A 25,397-nucleotide genomic window follows, 5' to 3' on the forward strand; every position below is an offset into this window, starting at 1 on the left:
GCCCCCTCTCCCTGCTACCAAAGCCTTGCCATCTAAACCCCGTACAAGCAGCAAGATGCTGTTTGAAATATTTTGTGGGAGCTGAGGGTCCCCAATGACATACTAAATACCACCAAGTCCTATAAGAACCAGTATAAACTCTTCAAAGCAGGCATCCTGCCTTCTAAAATATTTGAAAGTGCATGTTAGACACTACCGTAGTTACATGTTTTAAATCATTGTAATGAAACTTAGATAAAAGAGTATATATAATTTTATATTACGAAATCCTGATTTTCCCTGGAAAAAAACAACCAGCCATCTCCATGACCCAACAGGATGTGCTATTAAATTGTAGGGATGATAAAGCCACCGTGTAATGATGGAATATACCCCACCTTGAAATGACTGAAATTGGAATATGTCAGAAGTTACTGATTAACCCCGGGCAGGGTAGGACCTAGCAGCTCTCGTAAGAGTTGACAGTTCCATCTGAATGCTTGTTTTATTGAAGAGCAGAAGAATTCAATCTTCCACACCCAGGCTAAGCAAAAATGGGCAGCTCGCATGTAAGTAGCTATTTAATTTGGATTGTCAGGAATGCAACAATTTCGTGCTTTTATTTTTGTCTATTTTCTCTTCAAATGACATGAATACAGCTGCAAATGAAGTTTTAAACTGAAAGTCTATTTTAAGTGTGGGTGGGGAATTTGTATGTATACAGCTAGTAACATCCACTTCATTGGATTACATGAATTATAAAACTATTACTGTAGCACACAGGTTCTGCATGTTTTAACACTTAATGGCATAGCTAAAAAGGGCAGCGCTTTAATTTAAAGAAAAAGAAATGATGCATAGGTTGTCACGGGACAACTAATTTTAATTAGATTAGCAAATTTGTGTTGGAACAAAAATAATTCCCTAAAGATCTGTGAAAATCTTCCTGTTCCAGAGGCCAACACTTGGAAAATTCAGCCAAGTTTCTCACTGAATAGGAGGGATGGGAGTAATCTCAAAGTGCGGTGCTTGCAGATGGGTCTGGTCAAAATTCAGGTGTCAGAATTTGCTACATTGAATTGCCATGTAAGTTTTGACTGGGACGATTTTGGCCAACGTTTCAGTGCAATAATAAATATCTAAGTGTGTGTAAAGATATTTGACCTCAGAACAGCCTGACCGTCACAAGTTTAGGTGGTAGCTGTGAATGATCAGTGCTTCTGAAAATGAGGTAGCTTTCACTGATGAAGTTGGGGGTTTTTACCTTCACTTTTAGAACTCATGGATGCATGACAATATTTATTCAGCTGTGTGTCAGTCTTCTTGATTGCCAGCTCTCAGCAGTATGTATCAATAGAAGACAGCCTGTTTGCTGACAGGGGTTAACGTTACGATAGTTGCTCTAGGATTTGCATTATTTTATTACGCCACTATTTTTTCAATTCGGTTTCAGCAAGGCCCTGAGAGATGCACAGAATCTGATGCTTTTGGACCAGCTCTTCGGGACTTTTTCTCTGCCAGACCAAGCAAGAGAGCCCGTACCTTTTGTGCAGAGCTCCAGCTGCTAAGCCAAGGAGCCTGCTGTCTCTCTTTGAAAGTGTAGATGGCCCCATCTCCTCACCCTATGTACCACAGGGCTGTCAGCAGGCATCTGCTGGGGGTCCTGACCCTGGAGAGCCTTGCACTGGACGCTGGCATTGAAAGCAGTGTAGAACAAGTGTATTTAATCTAGATTTAACGTAGCCAGTTGAGGTCTATCTGTGGTGAGAGACCACAGCGCTGCCTCTCAGGCAGGCTTCGCAGTTGTGTGAGCTCCATGCTGGACTAGGTGGCCTGGATGGACATGCAGTACGCTGAAGTGGTGCTGTGGGCTTCAGTGGGAAGAAGTGTGAGACCTTGTTGAATGAGAATCCAGTTATTCAGTCCATTTCTCACCCGGGAATTGTAGCTCCCTTATCATCATCATTCTGTGTTTGTCCCCACAAAAATTACAGGTAGTCTTGGACAAGTGCCTGAACCTGCATCAGAGAACCACTTCTGGAACAGCCTGAAAAGACTCAGTTCTTAACAGAGGTGTTCAGCTCCAGCTTGTTCTTCCTCCTAATCTCATATTTTGCAACCACAGGTTCCCGAATGTCTTATGTATTGTGTTTTTTAAACCTCCAGAGCAAGTCTTACAACCTCCCAGAGGATGTACGGAAACCAACCGTAGGGACTACCAGTTTGTCAGCAGACAAGCCAGTAAGCACTCTTTTTCTGAAGGATGAAAGGGGCACTGTGGTGTTACGGCACGTTGCAGTGGTTTATGGTGGCTTTGGGAGGCACTGCAGTGCACAAAGGCGACTTCTCTTTCGTAGATTGGCACTAGTAGAGCTGAATAACGCTGGGTTGTTTCAATCTGTTGAATACTGCATCATTCCAAAATTTTGTCTGCTTTGAAATTTCAGAAATGAAATTTCTTTAACTGGCCCAAATTTTACTGAGAGAAATAGAAAATGAATCATCCGTGTCAACTGAGGTATTTTGTTTTGGTTAGATGGATTTAGGTTTAAAACTTCAAAAAAAATGTTATTATTAAATGAAATTTTCACTGAACACTAAGCATTGTTCAAAGGAACAATGTACATAGGAAAGAAAAGGTAACCACTTGGAAGTTAAAATGAGAATTTTCAGCTACATCAGAATTCATCATATTCAAAATGAAGCTTCCATCAAAATGAATATGTTCCTAAGCATGTTCATTTGAACAAAAGTAACAAATTTTACTGAAAAATATGCTTAACAAAAAATTTCCAACCAGTCTAAGGAGTAGCTTTCTGTTTGAATCTGAGCTCTTTTTTAAGAGCTGCACCTGATGCAACGTTAGAGCTCCAAACCTGAACATTTCCACCCGCTTTTCGCTGTCTTAACTGGGTCCAGTCCCTCTTTCTACAACCAGCCAAAGTTCCTGACTGCTCATCCCTAGAGATTTAAAGTCTCTAATTATTTTCTCCATGTGCAGTCTTGCATCTTCAAGCTTACCTGCACTTCTGCTCTTCTTCTTAATCACCACAAGTAGAATCAATGCACCTGAAAATCTGGGTAGCGGCTCTGCTGTAAGCAAGGTGCTTTGGGAACACTTTGGGAATAGCAGCAATGGTTTTCATGATACGATGGCTTGAAAACTTTGATAGATTTTGTCTTTTGTGAAATTGTTTAACTGATTTTTAACCTTCTGTATCTGAAGAATCCAAGATCGTACATGCATTATTCTGTTGTTCTGTGTGATGTTTGGGACTTGAATTGAGGATGGACAAGTGCTTCGTTGTTAATTTACCATTTTTTTGAGATTCTTTGGGAGTCCCTTGAGTTTCACCTTCTCATTGTAAAGCGGCCCAAACCTTCTGCCAGGCAGGACTCTGTAACATAAGAAGGATGCAGCAGGTTGCTGTGGGCCAGTTGGTTTGAGAACTGGAAGGTAAAAAAGTAAGTATAACCTTAAGAGCACATCTGCCCGATGGATCCTCTCAAGGACAAGCTCACAAATATCACAAGGGCTTTTGTGTTGCTTACAAGGATAGAAATGTCTCATTAGTACAAGTGTTAGTGCAGCATGATTTGATCGTCTCATCACAAAGCTCAACAGTAGCTATTTGTTACTTCCCCTGGCAGACCAGTATTCAGTGACAATAGATTCTTGTTCAGACCCTGGCCCTAAGCCCACAGGCAGCAGAAGACAGAAATACCTTCTTGTTCAACCACACAGCACTGGGGAAGAACCACGGCTGATTCTTTTCATTTCCACGGTCCCCATTTACCCAGGACATTTGCTGTTCCTTTTAGGTCTGATGCTGTGCTGTGAGTGCAGCTGATGTAGGTGTTACCAAGCATAAACCCATGAAAAATTAATTATTCATTTATGGAAAAACATTCAAACAAAACCAAACTATCTGAGGATGATTAGTTTTGTTAAAACGTACAAAAATTTAAAATATCTGGACTCTTAACACTTTTCTAGGTATGCACATTTTTAGTATGTTCTACCAAGGTCTGCCATTACTATCGAGAGAAATTACTCTGCCTGTATTGTTAGCTATGAGGACTGAGTGAAGTAATGGACCGGCTGCTGCTGCCCTGAGTGATTCAGCTGACCTGGGAGCATCCTGAGACTTCCTCCACCCTGTGAGGTGGAAGGGAGTTAAACACAGAAACCTCCAAATTCGGCCAGCACCGGTGGTTTGTCAGATACTCAACACGCAATGCCTGCATAGTAACAGCCCATGTATGTACCTATGAATATATACATGGTTTTCCATAATGCATCTTGCAGAGAAGTGTTTTAAAAACAGTGAAGGGACCGAGGGAAGAGGCATGCAATCCTTGGTCTTCCGTGATGGGATGCTGCCTCCTTCCAGTTCTTCTCCTTTTAAATAATTTGGATTTCGAATGTACAGATGAGTCAGTGTGACATTCCCAAAGACCGTGCCCACGTCTTTCAGCCCTGCATTGGTATATTTAAGTGTTGTTAGCCTTTCTGCTGGCATACGGAAGAATTAACTTCAGTTCTATCGGTTTACCAGAACTCATCACAAGTCTCAGCTGAGGTAATGAGAAGAGTGCAAAAGTTTTAATGAGACATAAGAGCACTTGAGCTAGCTCTGTATGAGTATGCAAGTCAGAGATTTGGGACCTCAGCTGAAAAAGTACCCTGATAACTAACTCTGATTTCAAAAGTAATCTGCTTTAAGGATTTCCACCAGACCCAAAAGAGTTTGGACACGCTAAAACCAGACGATGCAAAATTCTGCCATGAGAGATACCCACCAAAACATATTTTTTTTCTCTTAATTATGGGCTCATCTATCCTGGCGATGAGTATGAAGATATTAAGTTGTTAAAAATTAGCCATAAGCCCTTTTGAGATGATATATTAACAGCTGCATAGAAACAGGAGAGACATTGTAGGAGAGAGCTTAACTTTGCAGTTTAAATAGCCGTCAGAGCAATTAGCGTCACTGATGCCACTTGTTTATAACAGGAAAAAAAAGCAAATGCAACTAATTCTAGTAGGATCTTCTTATCACTGTAGTTTTAGTCTCAGATGTAGGAAAAAAAGGTGATTTGGAAGGAGTCACTGAGTCACTGCAAGTCTGTTGAGTAAGGAAGTCCAGTCTACATGACTTGCATGCATTGCCCAGTATACACTTCATACAGAAACTGTTTTCTTGCTAATAGCAGCGAACTAGCAGCACGAAGCTAGCCTAGGCGTGTGCTGCTGTCAAACAGCTGGTAAGCCTAAAACAGCCGTAGGGATTTTGGAGAGCGGCAGCCTGCCTGGCAGATGGCGCATGGCATACAGGTAGGCTGGTGCGCTTCTCCGCGCAGCCAAGGAGGCAGGTGGCAATTTTCCAGCTCCACGTTGTGCTTGGCTGAGAAAATTGCTCAGACAAACAAAAATGCCAGGTACGTTTTGCAAAACAGCAGAGGAAGAAAGCTCGCGGTCAAAAGGACACGCATAGTCCTTAAGGTAGGGCTTCCCCGTTGACATACATCTAGTTGGTCTAAGCTTGTCCCTCCCTGTGCTTGGCCTCCTCACGTTCCCCAAGAACCGATCCCTTTGGCCAGCACTACGGCACAGAAACGTCCAAAACAAGGAGCAAGAGCAGCAGTCCTTGAACAACAGGACCGAGCCTTTCCTCTGATTACAGATGTTTATCGACCCCACCTTTTTATTACCGCAGCACAAACCCTGGCGCTTGTTGATACTGCCCTATTGCCAACATGCCACAGCTGTTGGCTTCTGTTTGTTTTCAAATATTGCCTACCATCTACTCCGGCCTCTGTGTTAAAAACTGTACAGTTCACAAAAATTCCTACCTGAATAATGGAACCCAAATATTTTAATTTTACTGAAGAAGAGCTTGCAGAAGAACATCTTATGCTGGTAGAAGAATAACGAGATGGGGAACCCACTGTCCAGTAATGACTAAATATCCTCACTCGTGAACAGCCTTTCCCGGTTAGATGAGGCATGACCTTGACTTCTAGTAACTGATCTTTGTTTCTTTTGTTTCTCCTCTATATTGAGCAGTTCTAATACGTGGAGGTTTGTCTTACAGAAGTGCCCATGCACTGAAATGAAATGGGGTTTCTGCCCCTTCTGACTGATGGTCTGGAGCTCTCTGACCAACTCACCCTTTTGTCCACCAGGAATATCTGCCAGGCTTTTCCTCCTCCCTGTGCTGATGTTCACTCCAGTCCCAACTGTATTTTTGGCCGACAAAAGCAGGAAAATATATTTGCTAGTAGGAGTGCATAGGCTTAAAATAAGGCAACATCGTTATAGAAAAGGAGTATACCTTGTATAGTGGTGGGAGGCTGTGGCTGTTCCTGTTAGCTCATAGCTTCTGCTGTGATCCACAAATTGATGCAAATTCCGAGGGGCCTAAGGCAGCATGACAGTGAGGTGAAAAAATATTTGTGACTGCAAATGTCTGTTCTAGTAAAGCAGACCATTGATGAAACACAAACATAGCAGCGTGTTTTCAGTCTGGCTTTTGAAGTAAATCAGGACCAAAACACAGCAGCCTTCTCCCACGTTTGTTCTTGTGTGTTCTTCTTAACACAAGGAAGTGCTTGGAAATGAGCGATGAGAATTGGGCCGCTTGTCACTATGACTATCCCTTCAGATAAGAGTTGGTTCTGTTCACAGGCGGTTATCCTGGTAATGCGTGATGTAGTGGAGGGCTAAAACCACAAGTTCTAAGACAAAGTATCTTTTTTTTTTTCTCTCTCCAGTATGCCAGTCTAGTTAACCTCGGATTCCAGTTGCATTACAGCTCATTAAAGGCTTCTGCAAGGATAAATAATTAATCTTAAGTATGTATGCGTTGATAAAAAATTAATCACGTAGGTGGTGATTTGCCAAAAGCTGTCTTCCGTGGTCGTAAAATATTAGATATAATGTAACTGATGAGGTAAACACCCCAGCCCTGCCATCGTGCTAACAAGGTGACAAGATGGTTTGGGGCACTCCTTGTAGATAATACATTTTCCTCTCCACACAAAAGAGGAAAACAGAAATTCGTGGAGCATGGGATCGGAAGGGACCTTGAGATGTCAGCTAACTTACCCACTGCTAACTTACCCACTGCAAGAGCAGCTCGCCCCAGAGCAGTCCCGGCAGCTGTCTCAGTGCTGAGCTGGAGGGGAATTGCTTTGTTGGCTGGAGGTGAGGCTCCCCGAAGGTCTTGGGGCTGGTGGATCAGTGGCGGTGCATGGGGAGAGCTGAGAAATCTCAGCAGGTTCCAGTTTGCGATTTGTGATGGGTTTCCAATTATTTTGGCTTGTCAGTTTGTTTTTCTGGTATTCCCGTGCCTACCTTTTGGATGTTACAGATCATTTGGGGCCAGGCTTCCTCAAGAAGCGGGGTGCAGGACGCCGCGGTGCCTGAATGTGTGATACCCGGTGCTGGGGGGTCGCCTGGCGGGCAGCTCAGCCCCACGCAGCCACTCGCTCACCCCTAGTGGGATGAGGGAGAGAATTGGAGGGGTGAAAGCCAGAAAATGCGTGGGACAAGTTAAAAGCAGTTTAATAAGTACAGGAGAACACCCACAAAGAGAAACAAGTGATGCAAAAAGCATCTACCACCAGCTGACTGATGCCCAGCAATGGCAACCCCAGGTGAATTCCCCCCAGTTTTACTGCCGAGCACGACGCCCCATGGTGTGGGATGTCCCTTTGGTCATTTGGGGCCAGCTGTCCTGGCTGTGTCCCCTCCAGCTCCTGGGGCACCCCCAGCCCCTCGCTGGCAGGGCAGCACGAGGAGCTGGAAGTCCATGAGGCTGTGTGAGCACTGCTCTGTGACAGCTAATGCATCAGGGTGTTGTCAACACTGCTTTGGTCACAAATCCGAAACGCAGCACCATATAGGGTGCTAGGAAGAAAAGCAGCTGTATTCCAGCCAAAACTGGGACACCTGGCTAAAAATATGTGTACCCACTGGAAATGTTTTAGCTGAATTTACCAGCAGGGTATTAGTGTCAAAACTGTTAGGTGCTGTGAAATTAAAAGAAGAGAGAAACTGCATTAGAAACTCCATAAGCAAAAGACTGATGCGTGTCCAGTTTCAGGACAGGCACTGAAACCAGACCGAAGGCAGGAGATGTGAATCTGGGGGAAAGCAGGCTGTTGGGAGGCAAGCTCGGATTGTTGCACGTGGAGCTGGTTTCTGTCCTTCTTATTCAAACCTTGGTTTTCTCCGACACATTTTTGTGATCATAATTCATTGTATGTGAAGGATTACAAAAGGGGTAGAATAACTGGGGCTTGATTCTGTGCCCATCTCCAGTAACCGCTGCAGATGCCCTCAGACCCATGAGATATCCGCACCAGGCTGGAAGATGCAGGTCACACAGGAGACCGTGCGCTTCCTACTGGCAGCAGGCAGCTGACCCAAGGGCATCTCTAATGGCACCAAACAACTGAAGACTGCCCTAAATTTTATTCCAGACAACACTCAGTGCTGTAAAGAGCATGGCTGGGTCAGCCTGCCCTTGCTGCGGGCTGCCATTTTACATTTTTATTCCTATTTTCCAAAATGAATTGCAGCAACCAAAGATAAGCTTGAAATAAGACATCCACCGAATAAATCACAGAAATGGACCTGGCAAAAATGAAGCCCCAACATCCCTGGGTCAGCCTGGCCCATATCAGAGCTCTGCCCACAGCTGTTAAACCTGCACCTCGACCGCTCGGAGCAGCGGCCGTGCTCCTGCTGGCTCTTCCTGCGATTTACCCGTAGGGTCTTGTGTCTGCATTTATCCGCGCACGCCACCGGCATCGACCCGTGTTGGGGCTGCAGCAGACGAGCATGGCCAGCAGCACCCCGTGCAGCCACCCTTCTGTTGGTTTGATATGACCGCCCCCAAACCTCCATTCTCGAGCACGGTCGTGCATCTGCTTCGGGGGGTGGGGGGTGGAAAAATACCTGCGGTTGCTGAGCTGTATTATCAGCTATTTTCAGGTGGAGTACTTTGTCTCTCTTTTGCAATACAGGAAGCTACCTGGCATGCTCAGCGCGGTGTTTCTGCTGCTTTTGTCTTCTGACAGGCTAGCAGCATATATAAGGAAGCTACTAGCTTTTGTCTTCTGACATCTTCACAGTGTATTGCTACACCTCTCCAATTCTAATACCTGATGCCTTGAATCCACCAGACCTTATTTTTCCCCTGTTTCCCCCCTTGCTTTTGCTGAACTTTTTGCTAAGCTGTTTATTTGTGCTCCATGAGAGCTCCTCCACATGCTGACAAATCACAGAAAAGTCTCCAAATGCTTCTCTAAACATCGTCAACCACCTTCAGTTATAAATTCATCTTCCACCTACTTGAAGTGTAAGTTACAGTAGGAAAAACTACTCGGTGTGCTTTACAAGTTAAAAGTGTTGGCTTTAGACGAGCGATAATCTGTCCAGTTTAATGGAAATAAATCTGCTAGCTGAAGCTGCAAGGGAAAATGGTCGTTGTCTAAAGATACATACGAGCGAGACAAAAACCGTTTAAGCTGAGGAATACTGTTCAAAAAAATAAAAATAAAAAAGTCAGCGGGCCATGTCAGTGGGCAAGATCAAGGCTGGGACCGTCAGACAGTGAATTTTAAGCAGAGCTTTCCGGGTGACTCAGGAGTTGGCCTTGACAGGTACCTACCCAGCGTATCAGATTTTTTATCTACACAGCTTTGATGCTGGTGTTACTCACGGCACTATATGAACGGCATCCCCCAGACTCATCGGTTAATGTTTTACAGGGATTTATTTGAAGATGGAGGCTTCAGCGCAGCTGACTCAATAGATTCCTGTGCTGCTTTAAGACAAGCGTATCCTGACCGTCATTGAGAAGCCAGCCTTCCTTCTCTTCCCTTGAGAAGAGCTATTTTTCTTTATGTCTTTATGAATCCTCATAAATCCGTGATGTTATTTCAGTAGCTGGTGCTACCACTCTCCTACCTGGAGCACCTGTGCTACACGCAGACCCAGCAGCTACGATGACAAGTGGCGTGGAGGGGTTGGGGACTCACTAAAATCCGAGTCCAGCCCAACAGCCATCGAGGCATAAGGTAGCAAACCACGCTCCCAAGGTGCTGGGGTGGCTTAGCGGGACCGGGTGCACTTCTGATGGGGCTGGGGCAGTGGCAGCCGCGGTGGCAGCAGCACTGATGCGAGAGGAACGATGCCCGCAGCCCAGCGCTGCTGGTGGGTGAGGCAGGACAAAGCCCAAACCAGCTTTGTAACCCTTTGCAAGCCCCTTGGGCCTCTGTGTAGGTGTTTTAGTCCTTGAGGAACGGCTGGGAAGTTGGAGCGAATGCCAGACACAGCCGTTGTCCTCTCACATCTCACCAGCACATCTTCTGTCCCGGGTCTGGAGGAAGCAGATGCGGAGCAACAGGTCGAGACTCCTGTCTGGAGTGAATCTGGGGGCTATAAATTCAAGTAGCCCTTGGATACAGCAAAGTGGTCAAAGCTAGCAATTTTCTCTGCATTTTGTACTCCAGAATTGTCCCCTTTTTGCTGTTTTTCCAGCTATTTCCCTGGCCCTTGCCCTCACAAAGGAATTCTTTGCAAGCAACTGGAGAATAACTTCAGTATTGGCTGCCTAGCAGGCAGCAGGATCAGTTGTACGGGTGGCATGAACATCACCTTAAAAGCACGCTAATGCTACAAAGCCAGAATAATGATAGCTTAACGTCACTGTGATTTAATTCATTCAGATATCGTACCCCAGTCCTGCAAAGGGCCGCTTTCCCCGCAGCGCAGTAGGAGAACAGGGATGTTATCTCTCCAGCTTTCAGTGCCCGTTGGGATTGCCCCAACGTGCAGATGGAAGAAATAATTAGCGCACTACCTCAGACAGCGGTAACTCTGACAATCCCAAAAAGCATATTTCAAGGTATGGACAGAAATGCTGAAAACACTTGGCCTGATAAACCTGGTGTTAGGGAGAGGGGAAAGCTCTCTGCGGGGCACGCTCGATCGAGCGGGCAGCAGAGCGTCCCCCTGGATGCTGCGTGCGATGCTCATTGAACCTACCACGGGGTGAGGAGAACCCGAACAGCAAAAAGACCCATTGTGCGTGTGGCATTTGCCTCCCAGGGCTGTATATCCAGCATGGATTCCTGTTGGGATGTAGGATGCTGTTGTTCTGGTCCCCCAAGCTCGTCCCCGAGGCTGGTTAGCCACCGTTGTTTGTTCTGGGCTTGCAGGGAACAAAGGTGAATTTTATTCTGGTGAACCTGCCTGTTACCAAGAGGGGAAGCAAAATGAGGGTGTAATGTATCCATCAGAAAAGGAGAAAGAAACTAGAGCTGAATTTCCAAGCACACTGTGCTAAACAACCTCTCTTGGACATGATCCCACCAAAGAGGCACAACACCCCGTCACAGTAGAAAAATAGGAAAGCGTTCAAGTGATTCACTTTGGACAGACAGGGGTCCCTGTTTTCTAACTTTGTGGTTTTCCCTTACATTTTCTTGGAAAATTTCTCAAGAAATTGGAAATCTGTTAAATAAAATCTCTCCCTAGAAAATACGATTTACATGCGTCTATTTCCACCTTGCTCGAAAGGTTTAAACAAGCGTGCGTGTGCCCGGAGCATACAGGAGGATACAGCTTAGCTAGGGACGTCTGTGACAATGAAGTGGCAACGAAGGTGTTACGAAGGTGCCCCAAGACAGAGAGAACTTTTTACATTGTTGTTGTTGTACCTCACTAATTGCTGTTGTAAAAATAGCTTTCAATTAAGGTAATCTGAGCGAGATGGCTGCCGTACAGCAGCTGCCATTAGCAGTAAATTGTACCCTAGCCATTAACTGCGAGAAAAGCCAAGGTGCTTAAATTGTCTTTGGTCTATTACAAAGGTAAAGAAGCACAGGGACTGGGGGTTTATCCTTGAGATAAGACCCTTTGTCTTTAGATAGAGGACTCCTTAACCCAGAGCTGCAGCTCTCCCACCAGGGCTGATAGTGCACAGTGCGAAACTTTCCTAGACCACCACCAAACAGGCTTCCAGGTTATGCCTGTACATGGCAGAGCATGGCCAAAATCCGCGTGGCTAGACTGTCTCCAGACCAGCAGAGCGATGCTGTCTGCGGTGTTCGTCAGGAATCACCTCTGGCCTGTGCCCTCCCCTAGGACGAGGAGGCTGCTCAGCCATGGAGGCTTTTCTGCTGTTTGGTCGTGTGGGTGGCATTTTTGGAAGGGCTGAGGAGCCCTGTGCCATGCCCTGGGGTGTCATAACCCTCAACTAGCCCTAACGGAGAGCCCAGGGCCGTGTCTTTGGGTGCCTACCCCTCAGCAGCAACAGCGGAGAGTTGGTGGCTGGCAGCCCTGCAAAGCAAGCTGCCGGATCCACCTGCTGCTATTTGAATGGAAATGCCAAAGCACTCGTAATGCACGCTTAAACCCCCAGGGCAGACGGTGTGCAAATAGTTCAAATTGATTTAGGAACCTAGGAGCTATTTTTCAGTGTTATTTTAGCTCCCAGGCATTTAAATGATCTGATTCGTGATACTACGGAGGATGAAAATGTCACTGACCTCCTGCTCGCAGGTTCCTCTGCCCTTGTCTGAGAAACAGCCGAGTAGAGGATGTGCCGGCACTGCAGCCCCTCTGATTCACAGCTTATCAGATTAGTAGGAATTAGCGTGGTTTTCTGTTTACATTGATATGTCAGGCTGTAAACTGCCGCTGTGGCTGTGGACTTTGAGTTATTATCCCTGATAGATCTAGCTCAAGGTAACCATATGTACAATACTGACCAAAAAAAAAAAATAAATAGTGCCATCTTTCTGCTGTTATATATCTCCAGTTATCTCATTTGCATGAGCGCATCGATGCAGGAAAGGCTTACAGGTCCAGTTTGTGTTCAGCTGATTGGGACTGGCAGCTCTCAGCCCTCACAAACGTCCTGCAGAGGAAGGGCACGGTTCTGCCCGCATCAGATAAGTCGTTTATATTGGCCTGTTGTTAAAGTGGTGCAGGCAAATCATATTTGATCTGGCACAAAGTTGTCCAGTATACAGTTATTACATTCAAATTATTTGAACAAGCCTGAACTGGCAGAGCAAAGTTACACGGGATCGGCATCACGTGTCACGTGGGGACAGCTGGTTTTGCTCCAGTCCTCGGGGCCTCGTGATAGATACAGCATTTCAGAAAAGCCCAACGTGGTATTTACAGATTAGATGATGTGACTAAAGATCAGGTGAGAACCTGGCCTGAATTTCTGCAAAATCATTTTTCGTGTATCTGTTGTCTCTCTGTTTTCCCAGTCAACTGAAAAACGCCACCATCACGGTTTTGATGCAGACCGAGATGCCAAGAAAATACACAGCGCCTGCAAAGGAGCAGGTAAGAAAGCTCTTGCTTTCTATTCAAGATTATAAACAGCATATACATACACAAAAACAATTGTTTAAACCATTTTCAGTTAATCTTTATTCTTTCTGTCACTGACTCAAAGCACATGCACACCCATGGAGTTTAATAGGATTAAGATAAATGGGAAGGGAAGACAGCTTGTTCCTCAAAGACTGGTAAGATCTGGTGTGTTCACTGCACGGCTGCAGAGGATTAGGGTAAACATTAGGATTAGGATAGGGCCATGAAGCTGTCAAGGCTGATATGACAGTCATGGGGTCAAGCCAGTGAGGCCAGATAAAGGGCATGGGTATATGTCCTCTCCCAGATCTTCAGGGACCAGTCAAAAACACGACAACCTCCAGATGCTCATCAGAGCCCACTGCAGCTCCGTCAGCTGACAGGAATATGGGATGCTCCTCAACCTGTGTCAGTGATTGAACCAGAAGTACTGGCTACCACCATCTTCAGTGGTAGTCTTAAAGTAAGCTGGCTGACTTTAAGCACTGGTGTGAATAGGAATGCCCGGCGTTCGTGGGTCCTCAGATCCACAGAGGTGCCAACGTCCAGCAGAGGAAGAACAGCTGAGCAGCATGTGAGAGCATTAAGTTATTAATCCACACCAGGCGTTTGCATAGTAAACAGGTATTTAAGCCTTTCTTCCTGGTATAGCACTGACACTCAGGATTAGCTAATGAAGTGCCTGAATTTTAGGAACAGTGTCCGATCAACATACTTAAGACGGTTCCCCGGAGGACTCTCCCACTACGAGTTTAGCCCCACATTGTCAGACAGAGGTGCTGCTCCTTCTAAAATTGGACCGTGCCTTCTGTCTTGCTTCCAGGCAGGTAGAACTGGACAAGGTGCTGTAAACTTGTCTGAATGTACCCGGTGATGACATTAAGGGAGGAAAATGCATCAGTTGCTATTGCATGCCAGTATAATTTGTATTTTTATTGTTTGTGCTGTAGCTCCTCAGAAACCGTTGTAGGCCCTAGCTCCCAAGAGCCTGCAGTAAGGCATAACACAACCCAAAGCCCAGTAGGTGGAAGCAACAGACGGAAGATCACGAGGCAATATTCACCAGCGTGACACATACATCGGCAGAGCTGGAATACAGCTTGATGCATTTCATTTGCCATCTGAGGCCTTTATACACTGTGGACATTTTGGCAGTGCCCATCCCGTGCAGGATCAGAGGTCCCTCCAGATACACGTTTTCCATTTCAATACCTGCCTTGAAGAAATAATGCCTGAGGCAAGTCGTTGGCCCCCCAGATAGAAGTGCACCAGGGCACGTGTTAATGCAACAGCTCCTCTATTGTGTCACTCATGCAACCAAACAACATCGCTTTGGTCCCGTCCCATTAGCCACAAACATTGACTAATGCCTTCCAGCAGCTTCGTTCAGTGCAAACATCTGTTTGTATTGGCTTAGGGCAAGAAAAGCACAAGAACAAGGTCATTGCCTTTAGCAAGCCGCTTCCGTCCTTGCATGCATTTCAGCTCGAAGCTGCCCCAGGAGTTTCTCGTGGCAGGGTGTTGTGCGGTCGGTTCCCCCACAGGCTCCCCGGAGATGCAGCCCCTGCGGTGCCCATCACCTGGACTTCCCAGTGGCTGCATCCTCCCACTTATTTTTGCCAAACAAAACAGCATCAGCAGAGAGGTTCAGACCACGAAGGCTGATTCCCACTCCTCTTTCTGACACCATCGAGCGCAAAGCACAACCTGTTTTGTACAGCCATAGTTCAGGCTGTGGGTTAATAAAGCTGATTTGAGCACATCCTCTCCTACCCTGACCCCAGGCCCCAGGCCATTGCTGCAGCTGGGAAGCACCACAGGAGGGGGTAGAAACAGGGGCAGGGACTTTTCTAACAGCCACTGCCACCAAAAACTTGGATATCAGCCCATGTGCAGTAGTTTGACTGTGCCCTGGTTTTAGGGCAGTGTCTGATCTGAAGCAGAAGACCCAAATTCCCTATAACGTATAAGCAGCACGAGGCAGTGAACTTCTATTTTATGTTTTGAACGTTATAGCCAACTATAGATACAAGTTTCATCAGAAGAATCTCACGTGCTTTTACAAACCCTAGAGTTGTCACCAGTAGATGTATGTACATCGATTTGTTTCTCTTTAGAGACAAGAGCACTCAGTCCTGTTTTCTTTCCTCTGCGTTGGATTCCTGATTAAATGCAGCCTATGCCCAACCTTCTTTTTCAGGAACTGATGAAAAAAAAATTATCGAAGTCTTGTCAAGCCGAACAGCGGAGCAGAGACAACAAATAAAACAGAAGTACAATACTCTGTATGGCAAGGTATTTCAAAATTAATAGCCTCTTTGTTTCAGACAGCATGCCTGTGGGAAATGTAGCCTACATTGATCTCCTTTTCAAATATCAGGGGTCCAGTAGATTTAAGGAGGTCACTAGTTAGTTTCTGATCCAGCATTTTCTTTTTTCTCCCAAAATACTGATTATCTTAATAACATCAGGCCTCAGAATCTTTTTGAAATCAGCCTTAACCAGATCAGAGCAATTTAGTCAAAGCTGGGACAGCTAGAAAATAAGTCATTACCAAAATTAAAAATATTCCAGCTTGTCTTCAGTGTATTTCAAAAAAGGAAGCCTGAAACCAAGGCTTTCAGACAAATGCAGCTAACTTCAGTTCCAAATCCCGCTCAGGTGCATATTCAGAGGAACCACTTGGTCTTACATCATTATATTTTTGTTGAGTAGTTGAGTAGGTTTAGTATTGATTTATGCTCATGCTGAGATCGACTGCACACTGCAAAACAGAGAAATCTCATAGAGAGCTTGGTTTCCGGAGGAGGATGCGTGGACTGCCTCGGTCATTTTGTATGTAAGAAAAACAAAATCTTCCAATGTATTATTTAGGTAAACAGCTGAATCCTGAAGAGCTTATTATTAAATTGGTATTTTCTTAAGGTTTGCTTGTACTTTAGTCATTAATCAATGATAATAAGACAGGCAGTGCAGGACCAGAAAGCCTTTCATATGTAAACCAGACAGCAAGCATGGTTTTGGGTGCATACACCCTGCTGAGTTAGCTCTATAATGAGGATTAATAAAAATAGGCATTAGAAATGGGCAAATTCCAGGGGACATCCCAGTGAAAACGAGCACACAACAAGCCTTCCCACCTGCCTGGGCAGCCTGGATATCTGGGAGAGGAGCAGCAGAGCTGTAGGTACCACTGCCTTCTGCTCCTGGGGGAAGTAAGGTCCACGGGGTGCTCCTGGGACTGGCTCCAGCACTGGTGTCAGCCTCTGGAGATCATGTGTTCGTCTGCAATTGTGTAAGAGCATGCTTAGGAACAAAAGATTTAAAGCCGTCCTTCTTTATTGTTGTTCTCAAGTTGTCAAACGCTTCCTGTACTGCAGGAAACGTCAGCCGCAGATAGGGCTTAAAATAAATCATCGATAGACATTCTCAACGTGAGTGCTTGGCCAACATGTACACACTAGCCAGGTCTTCTCCAGGGTCACCTTAATTTTTGAATTAAGTAGATCATATCAGAAAGAGGGTTTTTATTGCTTTCTGTGGGTTTTTTTGTTGCTTGTTTGCTTTTTGTTGGAAAAAAACCTGATGGCTTGAAATCAAAGCACTTCATATAATTTTTTTGCTTTCCCCAGTAAGTCAATTCTAACCAAAAGTGGAAGAGAACTTGAAAAAACTTGATCCCTTCTGTTGCACCTCTTTCAAAGAAGGTTTCTGCATTGTGTTTCAGATAAATCTCTCCTGTTGAGTTTTTAAAAACACTAGTTTACATGTATTTAAGCAAGGAAGAGTTCAAACTGAAATGAGTGGCTAATACTTGAAGATGGGAGAAAAATTTCTTTCAACATGAAACAAACAAACAAAATAGAAAATTTAATATGAAAAAAAAAGCCTATGTATTTCATGGATTTTTCATGTTTTTGGCACTTTTGGTACATAAAAAGCTTTGAAATCATGAAATTCCCTGAACCAACCAAATAAATCTTCTAATTCCACCTCAGCTTTTGCACTAACCCCTCCACCCACCCTCGCTCGCAGGATTTGGAAGAGGTGCTGAAGGGAGACCTGAGTGGCAATTTCGAGAAGGCTGTGCTGGCTCTGCTGGACCTTCCCTGCGAGTACGAGGCGCGGGAGCTTCGGAAGGCGATGAAGGGTGCTGGGACGGACGAGTCGCTGCTGATTGAGATTCTCTGCACGCGAAACAACAAGGTTGGGACACCCGGGTAGATTTTACATGTGGTGTGCCTTAGGTAGCAGGGCAAAGAGCGGGCCTGTGTCCGCTGCAGCCTGAAGGTTGTCACACCAGGGCCAAAACTCTGACCAGAGTAAGAGCAGTGCAATTCGGATTCCTTCATCAGCCCTACACATCCACCACACACCTTCTGTGGAGGCACAGGGCAGCACTGGGGATGCAGAAGTCCCCAGGAGCCTGTCTGGAGGCAGCTGTCAGAGCTTTCTGCATGGCTCTGGCCTTGGCTCCCACCACTTACAAGAACACAGTCTTCTTCAAAAATCCCTTTAGCTTATTCCTAAATGCAAGCAAAACCAGCCAGGCTCTGCTCCAAATGCTGTCCTGGGCTGTTAATGGTGGCAAGTGGCCACCAAGGTGGCATTGAGGAGAAGTTGGGCCCCTCCTGCCTCCCACCACGCCCTCTCCCAGCTCCACACCTGCAGCGCCTCGAGCAACAGAGACATGGTGCTGGTACATGCTGCTTTGTATGTTTGTTTGCCTATTGATTTATGGTTTTTTATTCTCCTAGGAAATCATAAACATAAAGGAGGCGTACAAGCGGCGTGAGTAGTGTTCTGTTTCAAACACCTTCATTTAAAGCCCCCATTACTGAATGAACCCTCTCAGATTTGATTTCTTTTCCTCCACAGTCTTTGATCAGGATCTAGAGTCTGATGTGAAAAGTGACACAAGTGGCTCCCTGAGGAAGATATTGGTCACTGTGCTGGAGGTAAGGCTGGGAACTTGCTATTATGCACCTGCTGGGGAGAGAGGTATCCTTTTCTCTATCATGATAAGGATCAGCTGCTATTTAGAATAAGGTGACTGTAATAAATAATATCATAATGAAGTAATTATAATAAGCAAAAGGCATTCTCAAAAGCATTCTTCAGGATAAGAGCCTTTACATTTGCAACTTCTTAATGTATCAAATAGGTTTATATAAACTCAGAAGTGAGCTTTTAAATTCTGATTTCTTTGAAGACAGCAGAAATGAAAAGATTTGGTACATAGAAGGAGCTTTAAAGACCCAGCAGTCACATCACTAAATACACCAGTCTGGAAAGCATTGGTATATTTTCAGGAGAGGCAAATGCATGTTACCCATTGATTTTTTTTGACTCAAGGCTGAACACCAAAGCCCACGTTAGCTCCAACTTGCCCAGCTCTTTCTGGGCCATGCGGCCACCCAGGAGCATCTCCAGATCATGATCTAAAGCCTGAGATCCCCGTCCTGCTCCTGAGGCATCAGATGTGCAATGTCATTAGGGCCTCAGCACAGAGCAAATGAAACTGTGAGATAAACCCTGCCTCGATGAATATTCAGGCTTCACCTCTGAAGTCTAGCATAAACTTGGACCGTTGGATCCTGTGCCACCACCACAATGGCCCATTACTAGGCGACTGTCAGCAGATGGCAGCAAAACTATAACCAGAATACTTGTGAGGGCTTTGAAATTACCATTCTCCTTCCCACTACAAACTGTAGCCAGCGCTTGGTCTTTTTTCCTACTGTAATGTCCTCTTCTGTAGGCAACCCGAGATGAGAACCAACAGGTCAACACAGAGCTCGCTGAGCAAGATGCCACAGATCTGTATAAAGTAAGTGAAACTGCAGAAACCCCCCCGTTGTGCTGTGCTGCTCGGCAGCGTGCTGCCCGGGAGGCAACAAAATGCACCGAGCACGGAGGCAAGGGCAGTGTACAGAGCTGCAGTGAGGGGTGCGCGGGCTGGAGCATGGTGAATCAAGGGCTCTAGCTGACTTTTTGTCTCTACTGTGAATAAACAAGTGCTTCAAAAAATGACACGCAATCTTTAAGGCAGGAGAAGGCCGCTGGGGAACAGAGGAGCTGGCTTTCAATGTGGTCTTAGCAAAGAGAAGCTACAGTCAGCTGAGAGCAACCTTTCAAGCCTATGAAAAGGTGAGTTATTCCCTTCTGTGATGTGGGTTGCACAGGGCCTCACGTGTAGTTTGCAAACCCTATGACAACATGTGGGGCAGGTGATCCTTTATTTGCCATTTTTAAATGAATCTCAGAAAATATTTCTATATGACTGGATACCCATCTTAAAGAAATCAGGGATAAAAGCTGTGTCTTCTGCCACTGAAGAACCCACTCCCTTTCATAGCACACACAACATCCAACCAAATAAAGATTGTGATGCCCTTTCCTTTCCACAACTGCATGACAGTGGGCGTCCCCACTCCTGCAGCAGGACCAGCAAAGAGATATGTTCATAAACTCCTGCCCTGAAGCAGAATTTCACCTTTCTGACCTTTTCTTCTCCTCCAAAGCAGAGCCTGACAGGGTCTCTCATCATGGTCCCACTGCTTCACACACTCATGTTCGCTGTTTAACCTTCCCCTTCCAAACCAACATACCCCACCAGACCATTGACTGCCACCACACCACGTCATGGTGCCTCTGCTGAAGACCACAGGACACACGGTTGAGACAGCAGTGGTGGCTGGGTGGTGGCTGTCCCATTTATCTGTAGTGGCCGGACCTTTTGGGGGCAGTGGGGAAGGCACACAGATGGGTGAGTGTGTGCCAGGTCAGTCCCTGGCTTACTCCTGAGACCTTGATGTCTCTGGGAGGGCCTCTTCCAACCTCCCCATTGCACTCATCCTCAGCCCTTCCGCCAGGGCAGAGGCACACCTCCAGCCTCTTCCTCTCTGCCCTCCCTGAGCAGACAGCTGGTGCAAGGACTTTGCTGTGCTCTCCTCTATCTCCGAGCAAAAGGCAAACTAAGGTAGCAGGATCCCATCTGTCTGCTGCTTCTCCTGGTGTCACCCACCAGGGACATTTTCCTCGTGGCTGGGCCTGGAGCCTACCTCCGCTGATGCCTTTCGCCTGGAATTGACCTGTGAAAGTCCAAGCAATGGGAGATCCAAGGTCCTTCTCCTGGCAGAAAGGTGGAAGCTTGGCAGTGACATTTATTCTCAGGAGAGGGCCCCACCTCCAGCCTCTGGCTCACAGTCCTGAACTTCGTAGGATGACTGAGTTCATCAGAAAACCGTAACCCTAAGCACTGGAGATGGGAAAAACTTCAGTCATGGCCATATTTCAGTGTCAGCACAATAAGGAACCCTTAGCTGGAAAAATGTTGGCAGCTTAATCCAGCTTTTGGTTTGCTGCTGGCAGGAGAAGAGCAACGGTCACTAACTGGTAGTTCTTCATAGTACTGCAAACCCCGGGGGTTCCAAGCTACCTTGGCTTTTGGATTCATGAAGCCAAGCAGATCAGGTTGCCCAAACCAAGCCACCACATCCTGCCTGGATGCATTTGAAGGAGAAGGGGGCCAAGACAAGAACTTGAGTCCTTCTCCACGTTTGGTTAAGTAGGGCTGGGTCTACACCAGGCTGGCACTTGCAGAACCTCACAAGATACCTACTGCTGCTTTGTGCCTGCGGTCTCTTAGGCCTGATCTAAAGTCCACTTGAGTTTTGAGCCATGCAGAACCATCCTAACAGCAAAACAGAGCAAAGTAAAAGGCTTTGAGGTTTGCAAAATCCACAAAGGGCAGGATGAACTCTGTTTTGAAGTAGCAGTCTGTTTTTCCCCTTTCCTACGGAGTAATACAAAAACTAGGGAACAACTGCAGTGCTTGTAAGCTTTCCCTGAGCAGCCAAAGACAATAAGTAACAAAACTTCATAGAGCTGGTAAAGTTCCAAAATTTATCTTCTTTGTGTGGAAGCCATCCAGAGCTTGATAAAGGGGTTAGAGGGAACTCGGAGAGTTTCTCCTTTGCTTGGGGTTGCTCAAGAAGAAGCCACAACTTGTTTGTCCTAGAAGCCCTCGGGTATCAGTACAACTTGCTTGATTTAGGTTATCTAACTCTTGTGCCTTACCGGACCTTGTAGTCCCTCTTTTCTTGGTGCCAGCGGATCTGTGAGCACTTATACCAGAAAAGATCTTCACTTACCCTTGAATTGCTCCCTTGGAAAGTCTCAAAAGGATCTGAACTGGTCTTTTGCCATTGTGTCCTAAAGCTGATGCTGGTTTTATGGCAGTGGGACGGCTTGTACACACGGCAGCTCTGATGGCTACTTTTTGTTGTCCCTCTAGGTGTATGGGAAAGACATAGAAGAATCCATTAAAAGTGAAACATCTGGAGATCTGGAGAAGGCTTACCTCACTCTTGGTAAAAAAGTGTTGAGAGCTTTCATTTTAAGTTCTTTCCCCCATCTTGCCCTCATTCTTGGGGTTCTGTATGCAGGTGACAGCTATTGAGATAGCCTTCAACTGAAGCTTACTTACCTGCTAGGAAAAGAAGAACCAGGTTTCAATAATGATTTGGAGCCCTTAGTTTTAGAAATAAAACAGACACATCTCCTCTCCACAAGGCTATTTTTTTTGCCCTCTGAAACAGGGTGACCAGCTCCGAGCTGCCCCTGAGGCTGTGTCTGCTGCTAACTTCCAGCTGATGCCTGGGTACCATTTGTGGTGTGCTATCAGGCTACCACCAGGGTCCCTGACAGCCATTTGGCACTGGGAGTGACTGTCGCCAGTATTTATTTACACATGTACCCTGGCTTTAGTAAGCTTACTGGTATTGATTTTATCTGTGTGGATCTGGGCTCTCCCAAATCTTCCCCCTCTGAGCTGTGGAGTGAGCAAGTACCCCGAGAAGAGATGGGCAAGGAGATCTCCAGACAGGCAAATGCTCATGCTCATCCATTTCATTTTCACTGTGGAATGGCAGCATATTCAGTGCTGATCATTTCACTGTGTAATATGCTTTCCCTGTGGAGAAATGTATTCCCCCATTCAGACCCCAAACCTTCTCCTTACATACTGTTAGGGGCCAGTTACAGAACAAGAGCCCAACCAGCTCATATGTCTGCAGGATCATAAACCCTAAAGAGTTTTCCTTCTTTCTTATTCATTTCCTCCTCATTGAAGATGTATGACAAAGTGTAAATGTGCAAGTGTAATGAAGTTTCTTACTCTCCTCTAGTCAGCTGCACCAAAGACTGCCCAGGTTACTTTGCTACACTTCTGCACAAGTCAATGAAGGGAGCTGGGACTGACGAAGAGACCTTAATTCGCGTCCTTGTGACCAGGGCCGAGGTAGGACACCCTGCGACCTGCAATACTGTAATACCATCAGCTCTGGGAGAAATACAGACTGAGAGGGTACAGTGAGCCCTGGTAGATCGTGTGCTCAGCCAACCCCTTCCAGACCAATGACACCAGAGGTCACACTCTGCTTTTGTACCTAGGCAACTCTAATTTTGGTATTGCATCTAATTCTGTTTTGGAAAAAAAAAAAGAAAAAAGAAGAAAAAAAGAAAGCATACAGGAAATTTCTAGTGGAGTCAACTGTACCTAAATAAAACTGGTCCATGGGGAGGTCTGGCCCCAAGAAGATGTGTAAAAGTAAATTCCTAGTTAAGTAATGATAAAGTAGCAGTTCCCAAATTGACAGTTTCTAATAAACATATGTCACCAATTCTCTCTGATTCCAGCTGGGAAAAAGCAGATGGGAAGGAGGGAAGAAAAATTAAGAGCCAAAGGAGATAATTGTAATTTTAAAAAGCACAAAACTGCATAAGGCATTTGAGATCATAAACACAGTCTTTAACTCTTCCTTCCGTATAAACTGTTGAGATTGTATAACCTCGGAGCTGTTCCAGTCTTGACACAGAGAAGTTGTTCACACGGACGAGGAGAACCTACATTTAAATGATCAGTAGTGTGAGAAATTAGTCGCCAGTGTAGTCTCTTTGTTAAGATGTGGTTTAACTATGAGAATGTTTCAAAACCAGTGATAAAGATCAGGACCGTGCCATGGGTACCTTTTCAGAGGAAAGCTCAAGACAAGGCATTTCATTCTCCCCACGCAGTAACCAGAAAATTACCGTGGTGGGTGGAACAAAACTGTCTTTTAAACATACTTCTGGAAGTGATACTCCTTCTTGCCACCAGAATGGCCTCAGGAGCATGCACTGATCTGTGTGCTTGCCTGGCACCAACACTGTGCCCACACAACACTGCTGAGCACCAGGCAAAGATGCCCCCAGCCACCCCAGCATGGCTCTCCACTCAGGCCCGTACCCCTCACCACACACCATCTGACATGGGCTTACCTCAAGTCCCACTATTAAGCTGGGCCCAAGGTTTTTGGACCTCCTGCTTTCTCCTCTTCTCCTCCCACTGGCAGCAGGGGACCTTGGATCAGACCCTGGGGTCCCTCGTAGAAACAGGGCACATTGCACAAAGCACGTCCCACTCTTCTAAAGAAACTCTTGGTGTCTCCTCAGACCGACCTGCCAGAAATAAAGGGGAAGTTCCAGCAAATGTACAAGAAGTCGTTAACTGAAGCTGTCCGTTCTGATACCTCTGGAGATTTCAGAAAGTTGCTGCTGGCTATTTTGCACTAAAAAGCCATCAAGAAAGAAGAAGCATGCTGAGCAGCCACCTCTTGATTAGTTTCCAAAATAGCATCCAAAAAATGTGGCATTAGCACAAAGAAAAAAAATCCAATTTATTTTCTTTCCAGCTGGGAAACATGTTGCCAAGTAAAGCTGGACGTGAGGTTTATGTTATGGCTATCTCGCCAAATGTCCTTAAGCAATAAAGACACGTTAAAAAACTAAATCTAAATTGGCCTCTTTGTGTCTGCATATGTGGAGGAATCTTTATTTTCTGTCATGATTTCTTCTGGGTAGACTTACTGCCTTTATTTAGTTCCAAAGATTATCCCTGATCTTTCCCTGCTTTTTTCCCCCAATTTGAAGGGTGCCGTGTCATGCCATGACAGTCCTGCCAAGAGAGAATGGATAGAAATTTCTTTTCAACCTATTATTACAGCTCTTTAATCAACCTGTGGGCTGTGAATTAATGATTTAAGTCAAGCCTGAGAAAAATCCCGCAATTGAAAAGGAAGGTTGGAGCGATTTCCCTGTCTGTGAGTTCCTGCCTCAACATCGTCACCTCCTACGTTATACCATGAAGGAGATAAGGAATTGCAATCCACATTAGCACCACCTCCTGAGATATGGCACAGGAGAATGGCTGGGGAAGAGACAGGACTTCATGAGGTGGATCTGTCCATCAGGAAAACGTTGCTCCTACAGAGCTAGACATGGACCTCAGGACAGTTGCACAGTCTCTGTCCTTGGAGGTTTCCAAGACCCAACTGGGTAAAACCCTGAACAACATGGTCTGGTCTCATGGCTGACCCTGCTTTGAGCAGAGGGTCAGATGAGAAACCACCTGAGGTCCCGTCCACCCTGAATTACCCTAAAATCCTATAATCATGTGACAGAAGATGTAGAGAAATGGTAACATGAGAGGACCTGACAAGTAAGAACAGAGAGAAGAGAATCTGGGTCAAGGAGATGGACTTGTGAGCTCTTTTTCGTGTTTGGCCCCTTCCCTCTTCTGCATGCACTACACTGTCAGGGGAAAGAACTTTCAGACCTAAATTCTCAGAGGTACTTTGACATCTAATTTCCACTGAAAATAGCATTTTTGAAGAATGGGACCTGTTTCTCTCTGCTTGTATCGATGTCACAGTGGTAACATCTGGACATCTACTTATAGTTGGTAAAGATAGGACAAAATAAATGGACAATGGGAAAAATGGAGAGCTTGTAGGATTCGTGTGTCACACAGATGTAATAGGATGTCCCAGCATTTTAGAGGTCTGATCTTCCTTTGACAACATTTCAGTAACCTAAAAATATCAGAGGCAGATACCAAACCTGAAATGAACTGGATTGAAATGAACTGGACTGAATGAAATGGATTTGACTTTATCGAAGTCTT

The 25,397-nt window shown here is 45.6% G+C and overlaps 1 protein-coding gene across 2 annotated transcripts; it reads left to right on the forward strand.

Moving 5' to 3' along the window:
* Nucleotides 1-117: 117 nt before the first annotated feature.
* On the forward strand, nucleotides 118-24,599 carry ANXA13 (annexin A13). 2 transcript variants are annotated; one of them, XM_083823808.1, is made up of 12 exons: nucleotides 118-548; nucleotides 2,146-2,220; nucleotides 13,282-13,360; nucleotides 15,591-15,685; nucleotides 17,426-17,596; nucleotides 18,148-18,181; nucleotides 18,269-18,348; nucleotides 19,152-19,220; nucleotides 19,439-19,540; nucleotides 21,690-21,765; nucleotides 22,582-22,694; nucleotides 23,888-24,599. In XM_083823808.1, the coding sequence occupies exons 1-12, from the start codon at nucleotides 534-536 to the stop codon at nucleotides 24,005-24,007; spliced, it is 1,029 nt and encodes a 342-aa protein (XP_083679934.1). In that variant the 5' UTR covers nucleotides 118-533; the 3' UTR covers nucleotides 24,008-24,599. The 2 variants fall into 2 exon arrangements, with proteins under 2 accessions (XP_083679934.1, XP_083679935.1); XM_083823809.1 differs by lacking the exon at nucleotides 2,146-2,220 and having other exon boundaries at nucleotides 127-548; nucleotides 23,888-24,595.
* The last annotated feature ends 798 nt before the right edge of the window (nucleotides 24,600-25,397 follow it).

The sequence above is a fragment of the Anser anser genome, assembly GCF_964211835.1.
Source record: "Anser anser genome assembly, chromosome: 2".
Lineage (NCBI taxonomy): Eukaryota > Metazoa > Chordata > Aves > Anseriformes > Anatidae > Anser > Anser anser.